We start from the raw sequence: 16,531 nt of genomic DNA on the forward strand, positions 1-16,531 counted from the left end.
AGGTTGCTCACTCATCTCATGCTTCACTGTACTTAATACAGTACAGCATACTCAACCACCTACTACCCTGTACTTAGTACAGTACAGCATACTCAAACATCTACCCTGTACTTAGTACAGTACAGCATACTCAAACATCTACCCTGTACTTAGTACAGTACAGCATACTCAAACATCTTACCTTGGGATGGAGTGTTTTAGATAGGAAAACAAGCATGCACATTTATCTGCTCACACAGTAATCTATTTAATATGTTGGACATGAAAAGACAATCATCTTATTTTTTGAAAAGGATGCATGCAACTCCAGTGTGTTCTACCTGACAGATTGAAATGTGTGAATCCCTGTTGTTTTGTGTTCTTTGCAGATCGCTGATGGATAGCCCCAAACGGATGTGATTAGGAGATTTGAGAGGAAGGGAGGCCCCTCTAGGGGCTGTGTCTTACAGCTGTTGTGAAGTTATGTTAGTTTCCAACGGCAGGCAACAGACAAGACAATGACTGCATTTTACAGTGCTGCTTTTTAATGCAATTCAAATCCAGGGTAATCATACCTGGCTGTTGAGGAGATAATGGATATCCAGTATAATATCAAAGTCCCTCTGTAGCACCCCTGGATAGGGCAAGGAACAGAACGGGCAGTCAGAGGACAGTCAGACCCATCAATATTTAAGGAACTTAAGTCCAGAAAAAGGCTTTCATAGCAGTACAAAAACAGCCTTTGAGACTAGATCAACTACATAGTGAAAGGACCATAAGAATAGGCTATGTGAAGGTTAATGTTGCCATGTTGATATTCTTCTAGAACTGGCAATCGAGAGCTTTCTTATTTAGAATAATTTTTTAACAGGCGTCCCTTTGCTCAAAGATAAGCACAAAGGTTTCAAACATGAGCTTCTCAATTCGGAGCGGTGCTCATTTGATCTGGATCGGGCTCCTGGGCTGCTGTCTGGTAGACATGGGGGCCAGTATGGAGTTCACAGGGGCTGAGGGACAGTGGGCCAGGTTTCCCATGTGGAACGCCTGCTGTGAGAGCGAGATGAGTTTCAATATGAAAACCAAGAGCTCTCACGGACTTCTCATGTACTTCGATGACGAAGGATTCTGCGACTTTTTGGAACTCCTAATCCACAACGGGAGGCTAAACCTGCGCTTCTCCATCTTCTGCGCCGAGCCTGCCACCGTGCTCTCCGACACGGCGGTCAATGACAGCCGCTGGCACGCTATTACCGTGCGCAGGAACTTCAAAAACACCACGCTGGTAGTGGACCAGGAAGTAAAGATGGTGGAGGTGAAGTCAAAAAGAAGGGACATGACAGTGTTCAGTCATTTATTCATAGGAGGTATACCCCCTGAACTGCGCTCCGTGGCACTGCGACTCACCTCTACGGTCATTAAAGACGCGGTGCCATTCAGAGGCTGGATAACCAATCTAAAGGTGAATGGCACTGAGCCAGTGCTCGTTGCCAGCGAAGGCGTTAACAGCGGCATTTGTGGAGCTGACCATGTTTGCCAGAACGGAGGCGTCTGCAGCATTGTCAACGACGAGGCCATTTGTGACTGTTCAGAAACAGGATATCAAGGGAAAGATTGCAGTGAAGGTAAGATCCTTGGATTCCTATCAGTGTTGTGAAAAATCTTCTGACGTATGTGAATTTGTTTTTAGCAGTTTTAGAGTTTTCTAACAAGCTGTTTTGTCACATATTGGAGCATGAATATCCCAATCAGATGAGGGTAGGCCTTAGCATCCACATGGTCATGGGAAGTGATTATTATTTTTTGGCCTATCATGGATGACATCTCTGTTTGACGTCATGGCTGAGCTTCTCAAATTAGTTTTAAGATAATATGATCTACAATGTATTTACCAAGTTTTTGAAGGGCTTCGTTAACCCGATTGAGGGCCTACTTCATAAAATACTCCCAATTGTTATTTTCCTAATTGCAGCAACCAGCCAGGTCTTTAAAAGTGAATTCTCTCAACTTGCTCTGCTCCAGGCGATACAGTTAAGCAGATGGCTGTTTTAACACAGCAGCTTTTGTAATTCAAATTAGCATGATGCAATATGACACCCGGTTGGTTCATAGAGGCAGAAAAGAAGTATGGACAAATTGAATAAATACCTACAATATAGCTCCAAACAGCAATGCTATCACATTATAGCCTACTTTTGGAGCAGTTCTTCTTCATACACTTCTGGATTATGCATGGAACAGGGTTATGCATGGCTTGGTTTTAAGTGGAAGGATACATAGAGTCACAAGTGTGACTAAAATCAAGTACTGATTAAGGAATTCTCTTCGTTTGTCTTGGAGTTTTAGATTTATCTAACTCCCTCTTGTGGTCAGATGTCACTCTTTTTTCTGTCCTCTCCATCTTTTCTCCTTTTTCTTTGATGTCATTCTGATAATCATTCCTGTGGACTAATCTGTGATCTCCTGATGTTGATTACTCTGTGTTTGGTAGGCCATTGGCTGATGAGAAATACTGTTGCCACAGAAACAGTCACGAGTGCAAAGACTTTCTTTTGTCATATGCGCAAAGCACAATGATAACATATTTCTGGTACACAGTAGGAACACAATTAGAATATTTTCATCGACATTTTCTTGTAACACTGTCTAGTGGAACAACAAGTACTATGTATAGTCAGACCATAATGTATTTACATTGGTGGTTTGTTGTTTTCCATAAACTGAGCAGGGTTAAGCCATTGAGCGTGATGGACTGTAGCAGGTAGAGGCTTGTCTCTCAGGATGAGTCACAGCCCTGCTCATAAGGCCCATAAGGCCCTGGATGTCCTCTGTGGAGCTGAAGATGACACATTGGTGGATGTGGAGCAGAAGAAGCCCTTTGGCTCTCACACTCCCAAGTCTCACTGCAAGGTGAAGAAGTGTTCTAATTTTCAACCAACTGGTCAGGGCCACACGCTGGTGTGTCACTGGACAGAGCTGTGGGACTCATGTGCAGGATGAAAATGTTTTGTTCATGTGGTGAATTAGCTGGTTGAGGACAGGAGTGTTCACTAATGCACCATAGATAAGTGCAGTAGGATAGGAGAGTAGGTCACAGCAGTGCCCCCCATCCTCCCGTAGTAAGCATGAGTGAGGTGACCTTTATCAGCCTGTCTGCTTTTGTTTTTGTCATCTGCCTTAACTCACAAGGGGAAAGGAGATCCTGTAACTAAAATTGAAGGTCACAGACAAGACACAGATACATACTAGATGGTTTCTGTTCAGATGGTTATTCTTAACCCAAATCCGGCCAACCTAATTCTGTCGCTTTATTTTAAGGCAAATGGAAGAAAGAAATCCGGCACCCAAAAATCTGTGAGAGTAAAAGAGGCCAGTTTAGCCCCTGTGTCTGTGAAGAGCTGTCAGGGAGGGGTCTTTTACCAGCTCCACAAAGACATCAGCTTTCAAAGACCTATGTTACACATCTCAGTTGCCAAGATGGTGGGCTTTCATGCTGTGGGGATCGGAGGGTGCGGTCTGAGAATTAAATGTGGCCTTTCCGAGCGCGCTCTGCCATTCTCCCACCAGGCAGAGTGGTAATAACCTGCTTTAGCGTGGCAGGTGTGAGCTGCGGGGGGGAAGAGGCCCAGGCAGGGATGCTATGCATGGCAAGCTGCTGTGTAATGAGACTTCTATTTTCCTTAGTGTGGGCTGTTACTGAGAATGCTGGCAAATTGTCTGAACTGGACTGTAGCCAAGGCCCAAGGCTGAGTTCCATTCTTTGAATGGTCTAAGGGCACCGTTGGGCAGTAGTGTTTTAATCCATCAGCATGTTGGTCTCCAGGAAACTATACCACATTTCCAGTTCATGTGTGCGCATTTGTTTGTGCTGCTCCATGCTATGGATTTGGGTTGCTCCGCTAGTTTTGTAATGCTTTCTACATGTAATAAAATCAGTCCGTTGATGGGAGAGTCAATTTGAAGGCTCCACAGTACAGGCACAGCGCAGAGTAAGGGAGGTCATTCATCTTCAGCCTTTAATGTAATTAATTCTATTTTCCCTTGGCCTGCGTTGACAGGGAGAAGAGCTCACAATACAGTTTGGCATGATTAGTCTTAATTATGGAGATCACTTGTTCTTCAGACACAGAGAGGGCAGACAGGAAGCCGCTATGCTTTTTGTGCGTGTGGTTCTACTTCACACCAGTAGCATAGTTCTGTTCTCTTTTTGTGCGTGTGGTTCTACTTCACATCAGTAGCGTAGTTCTGTTCTCTTTTTGTGCGTGTGGTTATACTTCACGCCTGTAGCGTAGTTCTGTTCTCTTTTTGTGCGTGTGGTTCTACTTCACACCAGTAGCATAGTTCTGTTCTCTTTTTGTGCGTGTGGTTCTACTTCACACCAGTAGCATAGTTCTGTTCTCTTTTTGTGCGTGTGGTTCTACTTCACACCAGTAGCATAGTTCTGTTCTCTTTTTGTGCGTGTGGTTCTACTTCACACCAGTAGCGTAGTTCTGTTCTCTTTTTGTGCGTGTGGTTATACTTCACACCAGTAGCGTAGTTCTGTTCTCTTTTTGTGCGTGTGGTTATACTTCACGCCTGTAGCGTAGTTCTGTTCTCTTTTTGTGCGTGTGGTTATACTTCACGCCAGTAGTGTAGTTCTGTTCTCTTGGCTATATTTAACCTCGTCCCCCATTCCCCCAGAGTATATAGTGCTGCTCTCGTGGTCCTGTGAGCCATTGCTGATCTTAATCTCACCAGGGAATTTTTCACTTATAGAGATTTGGCACTGACCTGATGAGCCCATATTTAATGAGCACAACCCAGAGAGAAGGGGACCATGTCTACAGCTCTCAATAACTCATTAAAATTGAGATTCCATTTCATAGACAACCATTATGCATGTTTAGCAGTTTACATAATGTCCAGCTTAGCATATCACAGACCATTAGCCAGCTCCTGCCAGTTATCCAGCACCAATTCTGTAGCCATTGCAGTTCTTAAAGTCAAATATATATAGCACAAAATTCTGTTGTAATTACCAATGCAATATCACTCCAGATTGAATTAGAGCTGTTAATCTTTGTGTTGATGCGATGACGGGGATGGAGCTTGAGCTTGCCACTCAGTATTGATCCTCAGGAGAATCATTCAGCTGGAAAAGACTGACAGGATGACAAGTTGGATCTCACAGGACTGTCACGCGCGACGAGGCTAGATTGACATTAAAAGCATGTTTTTCTTTGTGGTGAGGCATCGGCCTTGGCTTTCCAATTAAATATTGCATAAAGCCAAGGCTGGCCCCTCATTCTGCTGTGGGTTTCTCCTGACATTCCAACATAACAAAAATCATTTTGTGTGTGTGCTGAGTGTACAGTCGCAGGCTGAAAGATTAAGATAAATCACACAAAGTTTGGCTAATCCGGCGCTACGTTGGCGAGCCCACTGAAAAGGCGTGAGCGCTTTGAAGGGGCAGAATGGGTGCTAATCTTATGAGAGGCATTTAGCTGCCCTCCTGGCCATGCCGTGCTTCATCCTGCACATCCGGTACATGATACCACTCAGCCTCTCTATTCAGATGGTGTTATCAGGTTAGTTGCCATGACGCTGATAAAAGCAGTGTGGTCCTCCAAGACAGAATGATAGATGACACCCCGCTCGCCATCATACGCTCCCATTATTTGCATCAATCTCACTCTCTCTCTCGTGGAGTCCTGGGAGGGGTCCTTACAATCAGGGTGTGTGTGGCAATCAAGCAGCTCATCTGGGCTCGCCACCCTGTTGTAAAGGTGCCGGGCTGGTGAAAACCGTGGTGATTCAGAACCATTTCAGCCATGGTTCTGTGTGTGTGTGTGTGTGTGTGTGTGTGTGTGTGTGTCTGCATGTGTGAGTGTGTGTGTGAGTGTGTCATTTCCATACAAACAATCCCTCATCCCCTCTCCACACACTGAATATCAGGCAGCGCGAGACGCAGGCAGCTCCGAAAGAGACGTCAGCTCGATGAGATTCCACATCTCCCCTCGCCCGGCGTGCTTTAGTGGGCGGCGGTGCGGAGGAGAGCGCTTGACATGATCCTGATACGCCCGTCACTGCAGTGCAAACACACCAGAGAGACTCCACCATGCCAGCCTGGGTGTGTCAGGATGAGGGGCCTTAGTGTGCATGCCTTTAAAAAACCTTCTAATGTCAGGGATACCAATAACTGGCACAAGCTGAGAGCGCTAGTCATCATCTGCATTGGGAAAGGAATAGGACAATCCACAATCCAAACCTTTTAGCATGCCTAGTAAATGAAAAAGAACCTTCAAATGTGTTGTGTTGTACCTTAGAACATGGAATATAGAGAACTTTGAATTTATATTGTAAATGCCATCAGCCACTGCAACATCAATGGAAATTTTGTTTTATTCTTTCTACCATGTGACATACCTCTTTCTATTGGTTGTTTTTCTATCATTTCCTCGTAATCCATGTTTTTGTTGGCTCTTGTCCTGTGTGGTGTGATGCATGCTCTTTGAGTTGGGTCGGGTGGTCCTGGCTGCATTGGTAAGTTCTGGGTCAATACTCTGCTCCTGATGCAATGCAGACGAGGTAGGAACATTTGAACCCATTTTACAGAAATAGAAGAAGCAATGTGTACGCTACAGATATGCTTTATCAAGGTGCTCCGGGATCTACTGTCGAGAAAAAATGAGGAAAGTATTAGTGTCTGTGTGTGTGTGTGTGTGTAAAGGGGGCCATAAGAGAAAGGTGACACAGAGAGAGATAACAATCTTAAATGTTATTTTCTATGTAATGCACTGTTAAAATGTTAGAACAACAAATCCTACACCCTCATGTAAACCCTCATGTAAACTCACTCTTCTAGTCCCACCAGTAGCTGTAATTGCCCAGTTTTAATAAGGCATTAGGTTGGTAATGTGCTTCAGCTGAATCAACTGACTGACTGCTGTTGTTCTCTCTCATTAGGTTCATGCCCCATCTCCTGTTTAATTTGATGCTTCTGTACCACATGCATGGCTCACACCTTAGCCTACACTCCAGACTAGCACATAATACTCTTAGCCCTGTTCACTCCAGACTAGTACACAAAATACTCTTAGCCCTGTTCACTCCAGACTAGTACACAAAATACTCTTAGCCCTGTTCACTCCAGACTAGCACACAATACTCCTAGCCCTGTTCACTCCAGACTAGTACACAAAAGACTCTTAACCCTGTTCACTCCAGACTAGTACACAAAAGACTCTTAACCCTGTTCACTCCAGACTAGTACACAAAAGAATCTTAGTCCTGTTCACTTTAGACTAGCACACAATACTCCTAGCCCTGTTCACTCCAGACTAGTACACAAAAGACTCTTAACCCTGTTCACTCCAGACTAGTACACAAAAGACTCTTAGTCCTGTTCACTTTAGACTAGCACACAATACTCTTAGCCCTGTTCACTCCAGACTAGTACACAAAAGACTCTTAGTCCTGTTCACTTTAGACTAGCACACAATACTCTTAGTTCTGTTCACTCCAGACTAGTACACAAAAGACTCTTAGTCCTGTTCACTTTAGACTAGCACACAATACTCTTAGTTCTGTTCACTCCAGACTAGTATACAAAAGATTATAGACTCTTAGTTATGTTCACTCCAGACTAGCACACAAAAGACTTAGTTCTGTTCACTCCAGACTAGTACACAAAAGATTATAGACTCTTAGTTATGTTCACTCCAGACTAGCACACAAAACACTCTTAGTTCTGTTCACTCCAGACTAGTACACAAAAGATTATAGACTCTTAGTTATGTTCACTCCAGACTAGCACACAAAACACTCTTAGTTCTGTTCACTCCAGACTAGTACACAAAAGATTATAGACTCTTAGTTATGTTCACTCCAGACTAGCACACAAAACACTCTTAGTTCTGTTCACTCCAGACTAGTACACAAAAGATTATAGACTCTTAGTTATGTTCACTCCAGACTAGCACACAAAACACTCTTAGTTCTGTTCACTCCAGACTAGTACACAAAAGATTATAGACTCTTAGTTATGTTCACTCCAGACTAGTACACAAAACACTCTTAGTTCTGTTCACTCCAGACTAGTATACAAAAGACTCTAGACTCTTAGTTCTGTTCACTCCAGACTAGTACACAAAAGATTATAGACTCTTAGTTCTGTTCACTCCAGACTAGCACACAAAAGACTCTTAGAGAAGAGAAGCGGTAGGTGGCCACCGCCTCAGATCTGATCAATGGCTGCTCTAATGGCCTGCTGTTCTCATAGTAACGTTCAGAACAGAATCCCCTTCTCAATGGCAAAATCTAGCAATGAAATATTACCTGTCCCGGTGAGACTTGATAACCACCTCTCTGCTCTTATTGACAAACTCAGTATTGTCATGAGTCACAATTAGGTACAAAAGAATATTGGTAGTTCGATTTTTGAAGGACTGCCTATTTTTCTGGTTGCAATCCTCAAAATATGGCAAATAATGCCAAATAGAGTAATGCCAAATCAAATACTGCCAAATAATGCCAAATCGAATGGTGCCAAGAAAAAAGCACAAGTCCCCACCTCCTTGCCCACCACAGCAGCATGTGTGAGCATGCCTCCTCCCCTAAGATGTCGTTCAGAAACCACCATGGTTTATCCTATTTTTACCCTAGCACTCTAAAGTAACAGGGGCTGGGGAAGAGTGTTATCAAAATAGGAGTTAGTCTTTGGCATACAGAGCAGCTAACACAGGCCAAGGGCACTCGCATGGGATGCTGGATTCTTTGTTCAACTATTTGTCTGACGCATGGTAACCACGGTAACCCTTTTTTTTGCAATGGGCCACTCTCCAGTCTGCATGCCTCTTAATCGATGTCTTCCTCTCTCTCTCCTCGCCTCGGCCGGCTCCCTCCGAAGATGTCTATGTTGGAGGTGGGTGAATTTCCTTTCTTCTATTTTTTTTCTCTCTCTCTCTGTCTGTCTCTTTTTTCTATCTTTCTCTTTTCTTTTTCCATTTCCCTTCCACCTCCTTCTCTCTCCCTTCATGTTTCAAACTGATTCTTGAGAGGGGACTGTGTGTTTGTGTCTCCCCTGGGCCTGGAGTACGGTAAGTGGGGCTCTGTTGGCCAGCTGGGATCCAGGTATGGAGGTATACAAGGTATAAAAGTTCATTCTGTTGTTGTCCTGCTGAAGCGCCTGGCTGAAGGCACGGTTGAACACAGACCAGGTGGGAATGAGTTTGCCCATTACCCAGGCCATTACACTGACGCCACTCCCCCATTATTTCCAGAACAGAGGTAAAGAATGCGGCAGCCGTATACACATAGGAATATGGAACAGCCCTATCCTCAGAAAGGCATGGATGCACACATATGTGCCCACATACACACACACATTCACACGCACACACACACACACCCCCCCACACACACACTCCCCCACACACCCCCCCACACACACACACACACACACACACCCCCCCACACACACACACACACACACAGACACACACACACGCACACACACACACACACACACACACACACACACACACACACACACACACACACACGCACACACACACAATAGATATATATGCACCCAAATGAACACTCTGAGTAAAGCATCAGAGTGATTGAAAATCAGCACACATACATTCAGAGACAGGGAAACGCTGTCAATTTCCCCCAAATTGCATTGTGTGCTCGAGGGACAGAGGGTAAGTACCGAGGACAAATCACATTTTACATTTCCCTCAGATTCCTCCAATGCACAGGATAGAGTCACAACAGGTAAAATATGGGTCCCATTATAATTCATTCCTCTCGAGATCTTGTATTATTTTAATAAAAAAGGGAAATGCCATGTCGCTAAAAGTGGTGAGCAGGTAATAGGTTAGCCGGTGGAAAATGAGATGGGCTTTGCACCAGGCTAGCTACATGGAGTGCTACATGGAATAGAAGTTCTCCTTTTTGTTCTATGGAAGCAGTGGATGTGAAACACTTGCAGCCAAAGTGGTTATGGCTGGCAGAGAAAAATTCATTCTGATATACTTGGCAGATTTAATGGGAATATTTGGTCCCTTCATTCCTGTTAGTATGAATATTACAGTATATGTGTTATTTCTGTCTTTCCTGGTGATTATGTAACACTAGGGGAGGGGAGGTTATGATAACTAAGTACGTCTGTGGGCACCTTTCCACCCAACAACAGCACTGTCACTGTCACTGTCTCTTTACTTTTCTTTCAGTCTAGATTTCTGTGCTTCATGTGACAGGCAAAGCATTGCAACCATATAGGTTGAGTGAATGCTTTATTTAAAAACTCCCATAAACCTCCTCTCTCCTCCTGACCCCACTCCCCATGCCCCCCACCTCAGTGCTGTGGGCATCACCGCCTCAGGTGATGTCTGCGTGTCAGTGAGACAATAAAAACACCCTCCCCCATGATCCCTCTCTTTGTGCTGACTGTGCTCTTGTTTCCCCTCAAGGTCTTGCACACCTGATGATGGCCGACCAAGGTATGGGTTTGCCTTCCTTTTCTTCCATACCCCCTCTTTGCCTCCATCACACGCCTCCATGCCTCCGTCCTCCCTCCCCACCCCTCCCCCATCTCTGTCCTCTCCATCTCTCCATCTCTCCCCTCTCACCGCTGGTAGTAATGTCCCTGGGGAGCCGCTTTCTTTCCGACTCCGTGCTGATGAGTCGATGGATGGTTTGGTCTCTATCCTTTTATTGTTTATGTTTTTGTTCTCCCTGTGTCAGGCAGCTCCTCTCATGCTCTTCTGTCCAATATGTTTTCGTTTCTTCGTGTGTTTGTGTCATCTGCTGTTGAATGTCGATCCATTCTTGTCCATGTGTGCTTGTGTTGAGGGAAGTACGTCTCATACCAGTGGAGTTGGAATGGCAGTGGTTTGCTTTCTGCTTTCTGGGGAGACAATTTGCCTTGTCTTTGTGTCTGGATCCCTCCTCCATTTTGTATCCTCCTCCTTGTTTCCCCATCCATATTCTAGCATGGCCCTCTCCTCTCCTCCTCTCTCCTCCTCTGCTTGCTCCTTACCACTCTGGCTAATGCATGGTGTGGGTAATGAGACAGCTTGACATTTCCTTACTCTTTTAATCTTACGTAAGGTCACAACTCTCACTGTTGCCTTTCCTCTTCTTTGTGTGCTCCTCCCCTCTGTCTCTGGAATCTCTCCTCATGGATCACACTGTATCAATTCCATAGGTAAAAGTAAAGGTACCTATATGTTTCTTTCATTCCTTAAGATATGTATGACTGTCTGTTCCCATGTATATTCCTCTCCCTTTGGCTTTATACATGTGTTTGTGTCCTATATGCTGATGGTCAATTGATTCTGTGGTTAACCTCAACATGTGTGAGGAGGTCTAACAAAGGTAGGTGATCTTGCTGGAGATGTGAAGGTCGAGCCTGCCGGCATCTGTCCCTGTTCTCTTGTCAACACCAATGTGCCACTGTACATTTGATGACGCAGTTTGGGCCACTAGTCTCTCCTTAATTTGATTCTTTCCTCATGTGTTCCATGGCTCTGAGTTGGCTCCAAATCTTCCAGGAAAGGGAACACCCTCTCACAAACAGCAGGCTAATTAGATCACACCATTCAGCCTGGGGGACTTGAATAACACGATAAGAGTTTCCATGTTTCCACTGGGTAGGATGGTTTTGTACCTGTCAGGTTCCTCTTTCCCAGGATTGCAATGAAAACAAATCACATTCTGGAACAGAGGTGTGAAGCATTTTACTTGTCTAGCTGAAGTGCGGTTCATAAATGGTGAAGTTAGTGTTATATGCACACTGTTACTGTTAATTGTGTGATGTGCGATGGGATGCGGCCACCTCGTTTCGCACAAACAGGTAAGAACATCACACCACATAAGTCTCCCATGACAACCATTTGCCTCTGCTTGTCACCGCGGTAATGAGATGGGGAGCCGTGGCTCACTGGGCCGCCTCTTGCTCTTGCCTCTCACTCACCCTGCTGCCCTGGAGAGCCCCTGAACCTCTGACAGAGGTGAGTACAACCCTGCACCTCTCTTTCTCTCTCTTCGTCTCTCTCTTCCTCTTTCTCTCCCTCTCTCTCTTTCTCTTCCTCTATCTTTCTCTCTCCATCTCTCTGACTCTCTATCTCCCTCTCTCTCTCTCTCTCTCTCTTCCTCTATCTTTCTCTCTCTCTCTCTCTTTCTCTCATTGGCCAATGCCATTCCTGCGCCCATCATTCGGGCCCCCCTGTCACCTTCCCCACCACCCCACCCACCCCACCTTGGCAAACACTGCACCCCCACCGCATGCCATATGCACAGGAGCACCATGATGCCCACAGTGAGCCTCTGCCCCGGGGCGCGCCCATTTCTCACTCTTAAGATGCGTATGGGGTAAGGGAGCGGGTACCCATGATGCCATGATGTTGGAGAACAGGTAGGTGCTGTGGTATTCAATCAGAGTTTCTATGCTGCGTGTGTGTGTGTGTGTGTGTGTGTGTGTGTGTGTGAGAAAGAGGTTTTACTAGTCTGTCTTTTGCTTCCCATGTGTCTGAGAGAATACTCTCTCCTCCCTGTGTTCTCAGAGGTATATATATATATATTTCTGTTTGTTTGTTTGTTTGTTTTTGTTGTTGTTGTTGTTCATTTGTTTTTGGTCCCCTCCATTCTTCACAGAGGACTTGGTTTCATATATCTCTGAAATGGAATGAAATGGTCCCTGCACTGTATGACCCTACCCACTATGGTTCCATCCAACAAATTGGTTTCACCTTCAGTGTAGATTATTGTTTGTGATTTTGTGTGTGGGTGAGAGAGAGAGAGAGATATGTGCCATTGACTTTCATCTAGGTGTAAATGAAGAAGACACACTTTTTTTCCATAATGAGGCAATACATGCAAATAAGATGCCACTCACATGTAGTAAACGTTTGAAGCTGATTTCTTCCATTGGGGTGGAGAGGCGCTCATGAAATCATGAGCAGTTAAATGGATGTGCGTTTCTTAATCCTCCCTCAGCTTTTGCATAGCCTGGCAGAGATCATGCTTGCCTTAAAGCTGACAGAAGTGTCAAAGCCAGTTCAGTTTCGTGTCAATGAATTTGAAGTTGGCTTAACAGCCTTAGAAAATCTTTTTAAATACGACATACAACACACCTCAGGCAAAGATACTCAAACATGTCCGAAGGCTCTTGCAAATAGCTTTATGTTAGTAAGTGTCAAATGATCTAAGATCAAATGTAGCATTGTTTTTGTATTTTTGATGCCTTAAAAGCCAAGACTCTGTGTGCAGTGATGGAATGACTTTATATTTTCGGTGTACCCTTTGCATTCCAATAGATGGTCACCTTGTCTTGTGGCAGTGTCCCTGTGAATCCACTGTATTAGTTCCTTTCTGAAGACAAAAACAAATCTTTAAAATATGCAAAGCTACGCTCCTCTTCTTTTGCTTTCTCATCTTAAATATGCAAAGCTATGCAGAGTCTTCCCCTCTCTCGCTTTCTCATCTTCTTTCTTCTTCTCTTCTTCTTCTTCCTCTATTGGCATGTCTGTTTGTACACTGGTCTACATTCAGATGTGCAGATGAGTCCCTGATTCTTTTACTGTGGACTTGAAAGGCCGAGGACAGAAGCTAAGCTGTTTTCCAGGGTCCGCTCGGTTGGGTCTGGTGCTGTTTCAGCTGAGGAGCTCTCTGAGTGGCTGCCTGTGAGCTTGTGCAGGTGGGACGCTGCCGAAGCCAAATTAGAATACATTAAGCCTAATTGACATTCCGCGGTACAAGAAAGTTGGCAGTTTTATTATTTAGAGCTAATCTTCAGGATTGCAAAGCATGCACCTGTCCAAATGGGGATGGGAGGGGAGGAGCAGGAGGGTGGGTGGGGTGTGGGGGGTGCGGTCGTGAATCATTTTTCCTTCACCAACACTTAGCTCTCCATTGCCACATTGAGTTGTTTTCTTAGTGTTCGATGTGTGTAGAGATTGGACATGGGAGGCATTTACAACCAACCCCTCACCCCCCCACCACCACCTCGGATTTCATCATTTACTAGCATCCTTGTCATTGCCGTGGAACAGGACGAGTTGAAAGCTGGCATGTGACGTGTTGATCAATACGCATTTAAAATCCCATTACGCTCGGCATGACAATTCTGATGCCTCGTTAATGTAATTACAAAGGCGGAACAGCCCGCTAAATTACTCTCAAAATGAGGCACCGCCACATCACAGTCCATTCATGCAGGCACTGCTCTGAACACACCATTGAGGGGAAGACAAAAGCTAGGACATTTACGGGCGGGAAGGGAATGAAATAGACGGTGTAGTACAACATGGCGGCTCAGCAGTCTCTCCATTATGCTGTAAAGTCATCCCACCCTCTATGTGCTCCATCATTACTGCACTTTGTTGCCCCGTGTAGTGACAGTGACAGTGTAAGCATGGTGTTATATCTTTGTGTGGTGCTCTTTTAGCTGGGTAATAAAGATAATCTAGGAAAAAGATCCCCAAATGCTAAATGTCATTGAGGGAACCTGTCTCGATAATCTCCTGCGTGCCTTTACTGTTAATGCATAACTCAAGCATCTCTCACATTTTATTCACCCTATAAGTTATATTTATGTATTCCACCATTGATAGGATGACCTTAAAATACTCCAATTCACCTTTTGACCTTAAAATACACATTTAAACAGTCAGGGAGAATCAAAACAAAATCCCCCTTCAATATTGAATGTGAAGTAATGGTTCATTTCGAACCAGTGCATGTATATGTAGCTCAGTGAGGTAAACTACACCTGCATCAATTTACGCATCAGTTTTGTAAGAGCAAAATGGGGAGGAGGTGAGTCAGTCACATTATTGTCACCTTTTACATTAGCATTGCTGTCACATTCGTGCTCTTCCTGGATGCTTCAATCTTAAATGTAGTGTGAGCTGTGAGGAAGTGAAGAAATGAGCTGTGTGGCACCTTGTGTCATAATATGTGTCCGTCACATAAAGACCTGCTTCTGATGATTTCATTCAGTGCGTGGTGTGACCCACACACACAGCAGATGGTCATCCATTTCATCTGGTGCCGTAGACAGCATGTTGTGCTCGAGTTGGATGATTTCTGAAATATAATCAGGTCACGTTTTGGTACATTTACGGTACGCGTTTGATACATGAGGACATACATATGATGATGATTTTATTTCATATTTATGGAGGTTCATGGTTTACTATGCAGACCCCCAAAACTCCAAAGGTCTAGTTGAGTTCATATGTCATTCAGCTGTAAAGCACTTATGAAACCATCATTCATCTGTAAAGCACTTATGAAACCATTTGAAAAGCTTTGGCCTGGAAAGATAGGGAGTCAACTTCAGTATATATATTTTTCGATAAGGTCATTAAGGTCATAATTGGCAATTTGGTACATTAAGGTCACAATTGGCAATTACGAGAACAAACTGCTCCCTCTTCGCTAGTGTTAGCAAATCACTTGTTTAAAAGACATTGCCTTTGCGTTATTATCTTGTCTACCATGATTCTCATTCACATTAAAGTTCAAAAGCATTTCTTAGGAAGAGGGGAAAAATTCAAAGACATGCTGCCAAATGGAACTGACATAGCTTAGCTAAAAGAGGCTTTTTGAGAAAGCCAGAAAAGAGAAATAATGTCCTCATGGAGCAGGCTGCAGTGTGTGTATGTGTGTGTGTGTGTGTGTGTGTGTGTGTGTGCACCATTTATTTTAGCCTTCAGGAGTTCAAACTCTGTATCTCTAAACTGACGGCACTATGTGAGACCTTATCACAAATTGGGCACCAGTTTCACTCAAACCCAATGTTCCAGTTGGATTGGATCGGGATATTTCACTTCACTTTCGCTTGAGACTTAATAAGGGGTATCAATGTATGATAAAAAAAATCCATGAAGTGGCCTCATGGGCAGACTGCTCACTTCAGCCATGGCTGACCAGCCCTGAGGCATCAGCTGTCTTAGGTATATACAACAATGGGAACTCTAAATGATGATTTAAAATTGGTTTGGAGCCTCAATGAAAAAAATGAAAAATCTTTCAGGGTCTTTTAATATTAGTGGTTTGTTTCATGTCACTGATGAATTGTATCTGGAGGATAAAGAACAGGCCTACTGAAATTCCAGTCTGTTCAGCAGCATTTTTGAAGACATTTTCACAAGACAAGTGGACTCCTGTTTTGAAGTGAGGGCATTTGAGCAGATAAAAAAAATGATCATACAGCACACTTATTATGTTAAATCCAATCCAAATGTGTGCCCCTCCTTTCTCAATATTACCCCATCCCAGCATCCCCTCTTTTAGTACAGTATTGCTGGGCCAAGCATGCTCATGCAACCCCGGTTGTAGTACAGTATTGCTGGGCCAAGCATCCTCATGCATCCCCTGTTGTAGTACAGTATCGCTGGGCCAAGCATCCTCACGTGTGGCTGGGGTGGTCTAATATCTTGTGTTGCGGGTGTCGTGTGGTTCTGTGTGGTTCTGTCAGGAGCGGTTAATGATTTGTCCTTTCTGACACAGACAGCCCCATTAGAGCTCCAGACTGTGCAGGTCTGTGTCTGGGCCGGGT

General features: G+C 44.3%; 1 protein-coding gene across 6 annotated transcripts in view; it reads left to right on the forward strand.

The window, feature by feature from the left end:
- Nucleotides 1-889: 889 nt before the first annotated feature.
- nrxn1a (neurexin 1a) overlaps nucleotides 890-16,531 on the forward strand; it is a gene marked incomplete at both ends in the record, with an annotated part of 114,301 nt that continues 98,659 nt past the window's right edge. For 2 of the 6 annotated variants that reach the window (XM_080851504.1, XM_080851507.1), the window contains 2 exons: nucleotides 890-1,601; nucleotides 10,437-10,466. In XM_080851504.1, the coding sequence (XP_080707630.1) occupies nucleotides 890-1,601; nucleotides 10,437-10,466 (742 nt within the window). Of the gene's footprint in view, nucleotides 1,602-8,863; nucleotides 8,879-10,436; nucleotides 10,473-11,173; nucleotides 11,186-16,531 lie in introns of all 6 variants that reach the window. The other 4 variants (XM_080851506.1, XM_080851505.1, XM_080851508.1 and 1 more) reach the window with 4 other exon arrangements.

The sequence above is a fragment of the Sprattus sprattus genome (assembly GCF_963457725.1).
Source record: "Sprattus sprattus genome assembly, chromosome: 14".
Classification (NCBI taxonomy): Eukaryota; Metazoa; Chordata; class Actinopteri; order Clupeiformes; family Clupeidae; genus Sprattus; species Sprattus sprattus.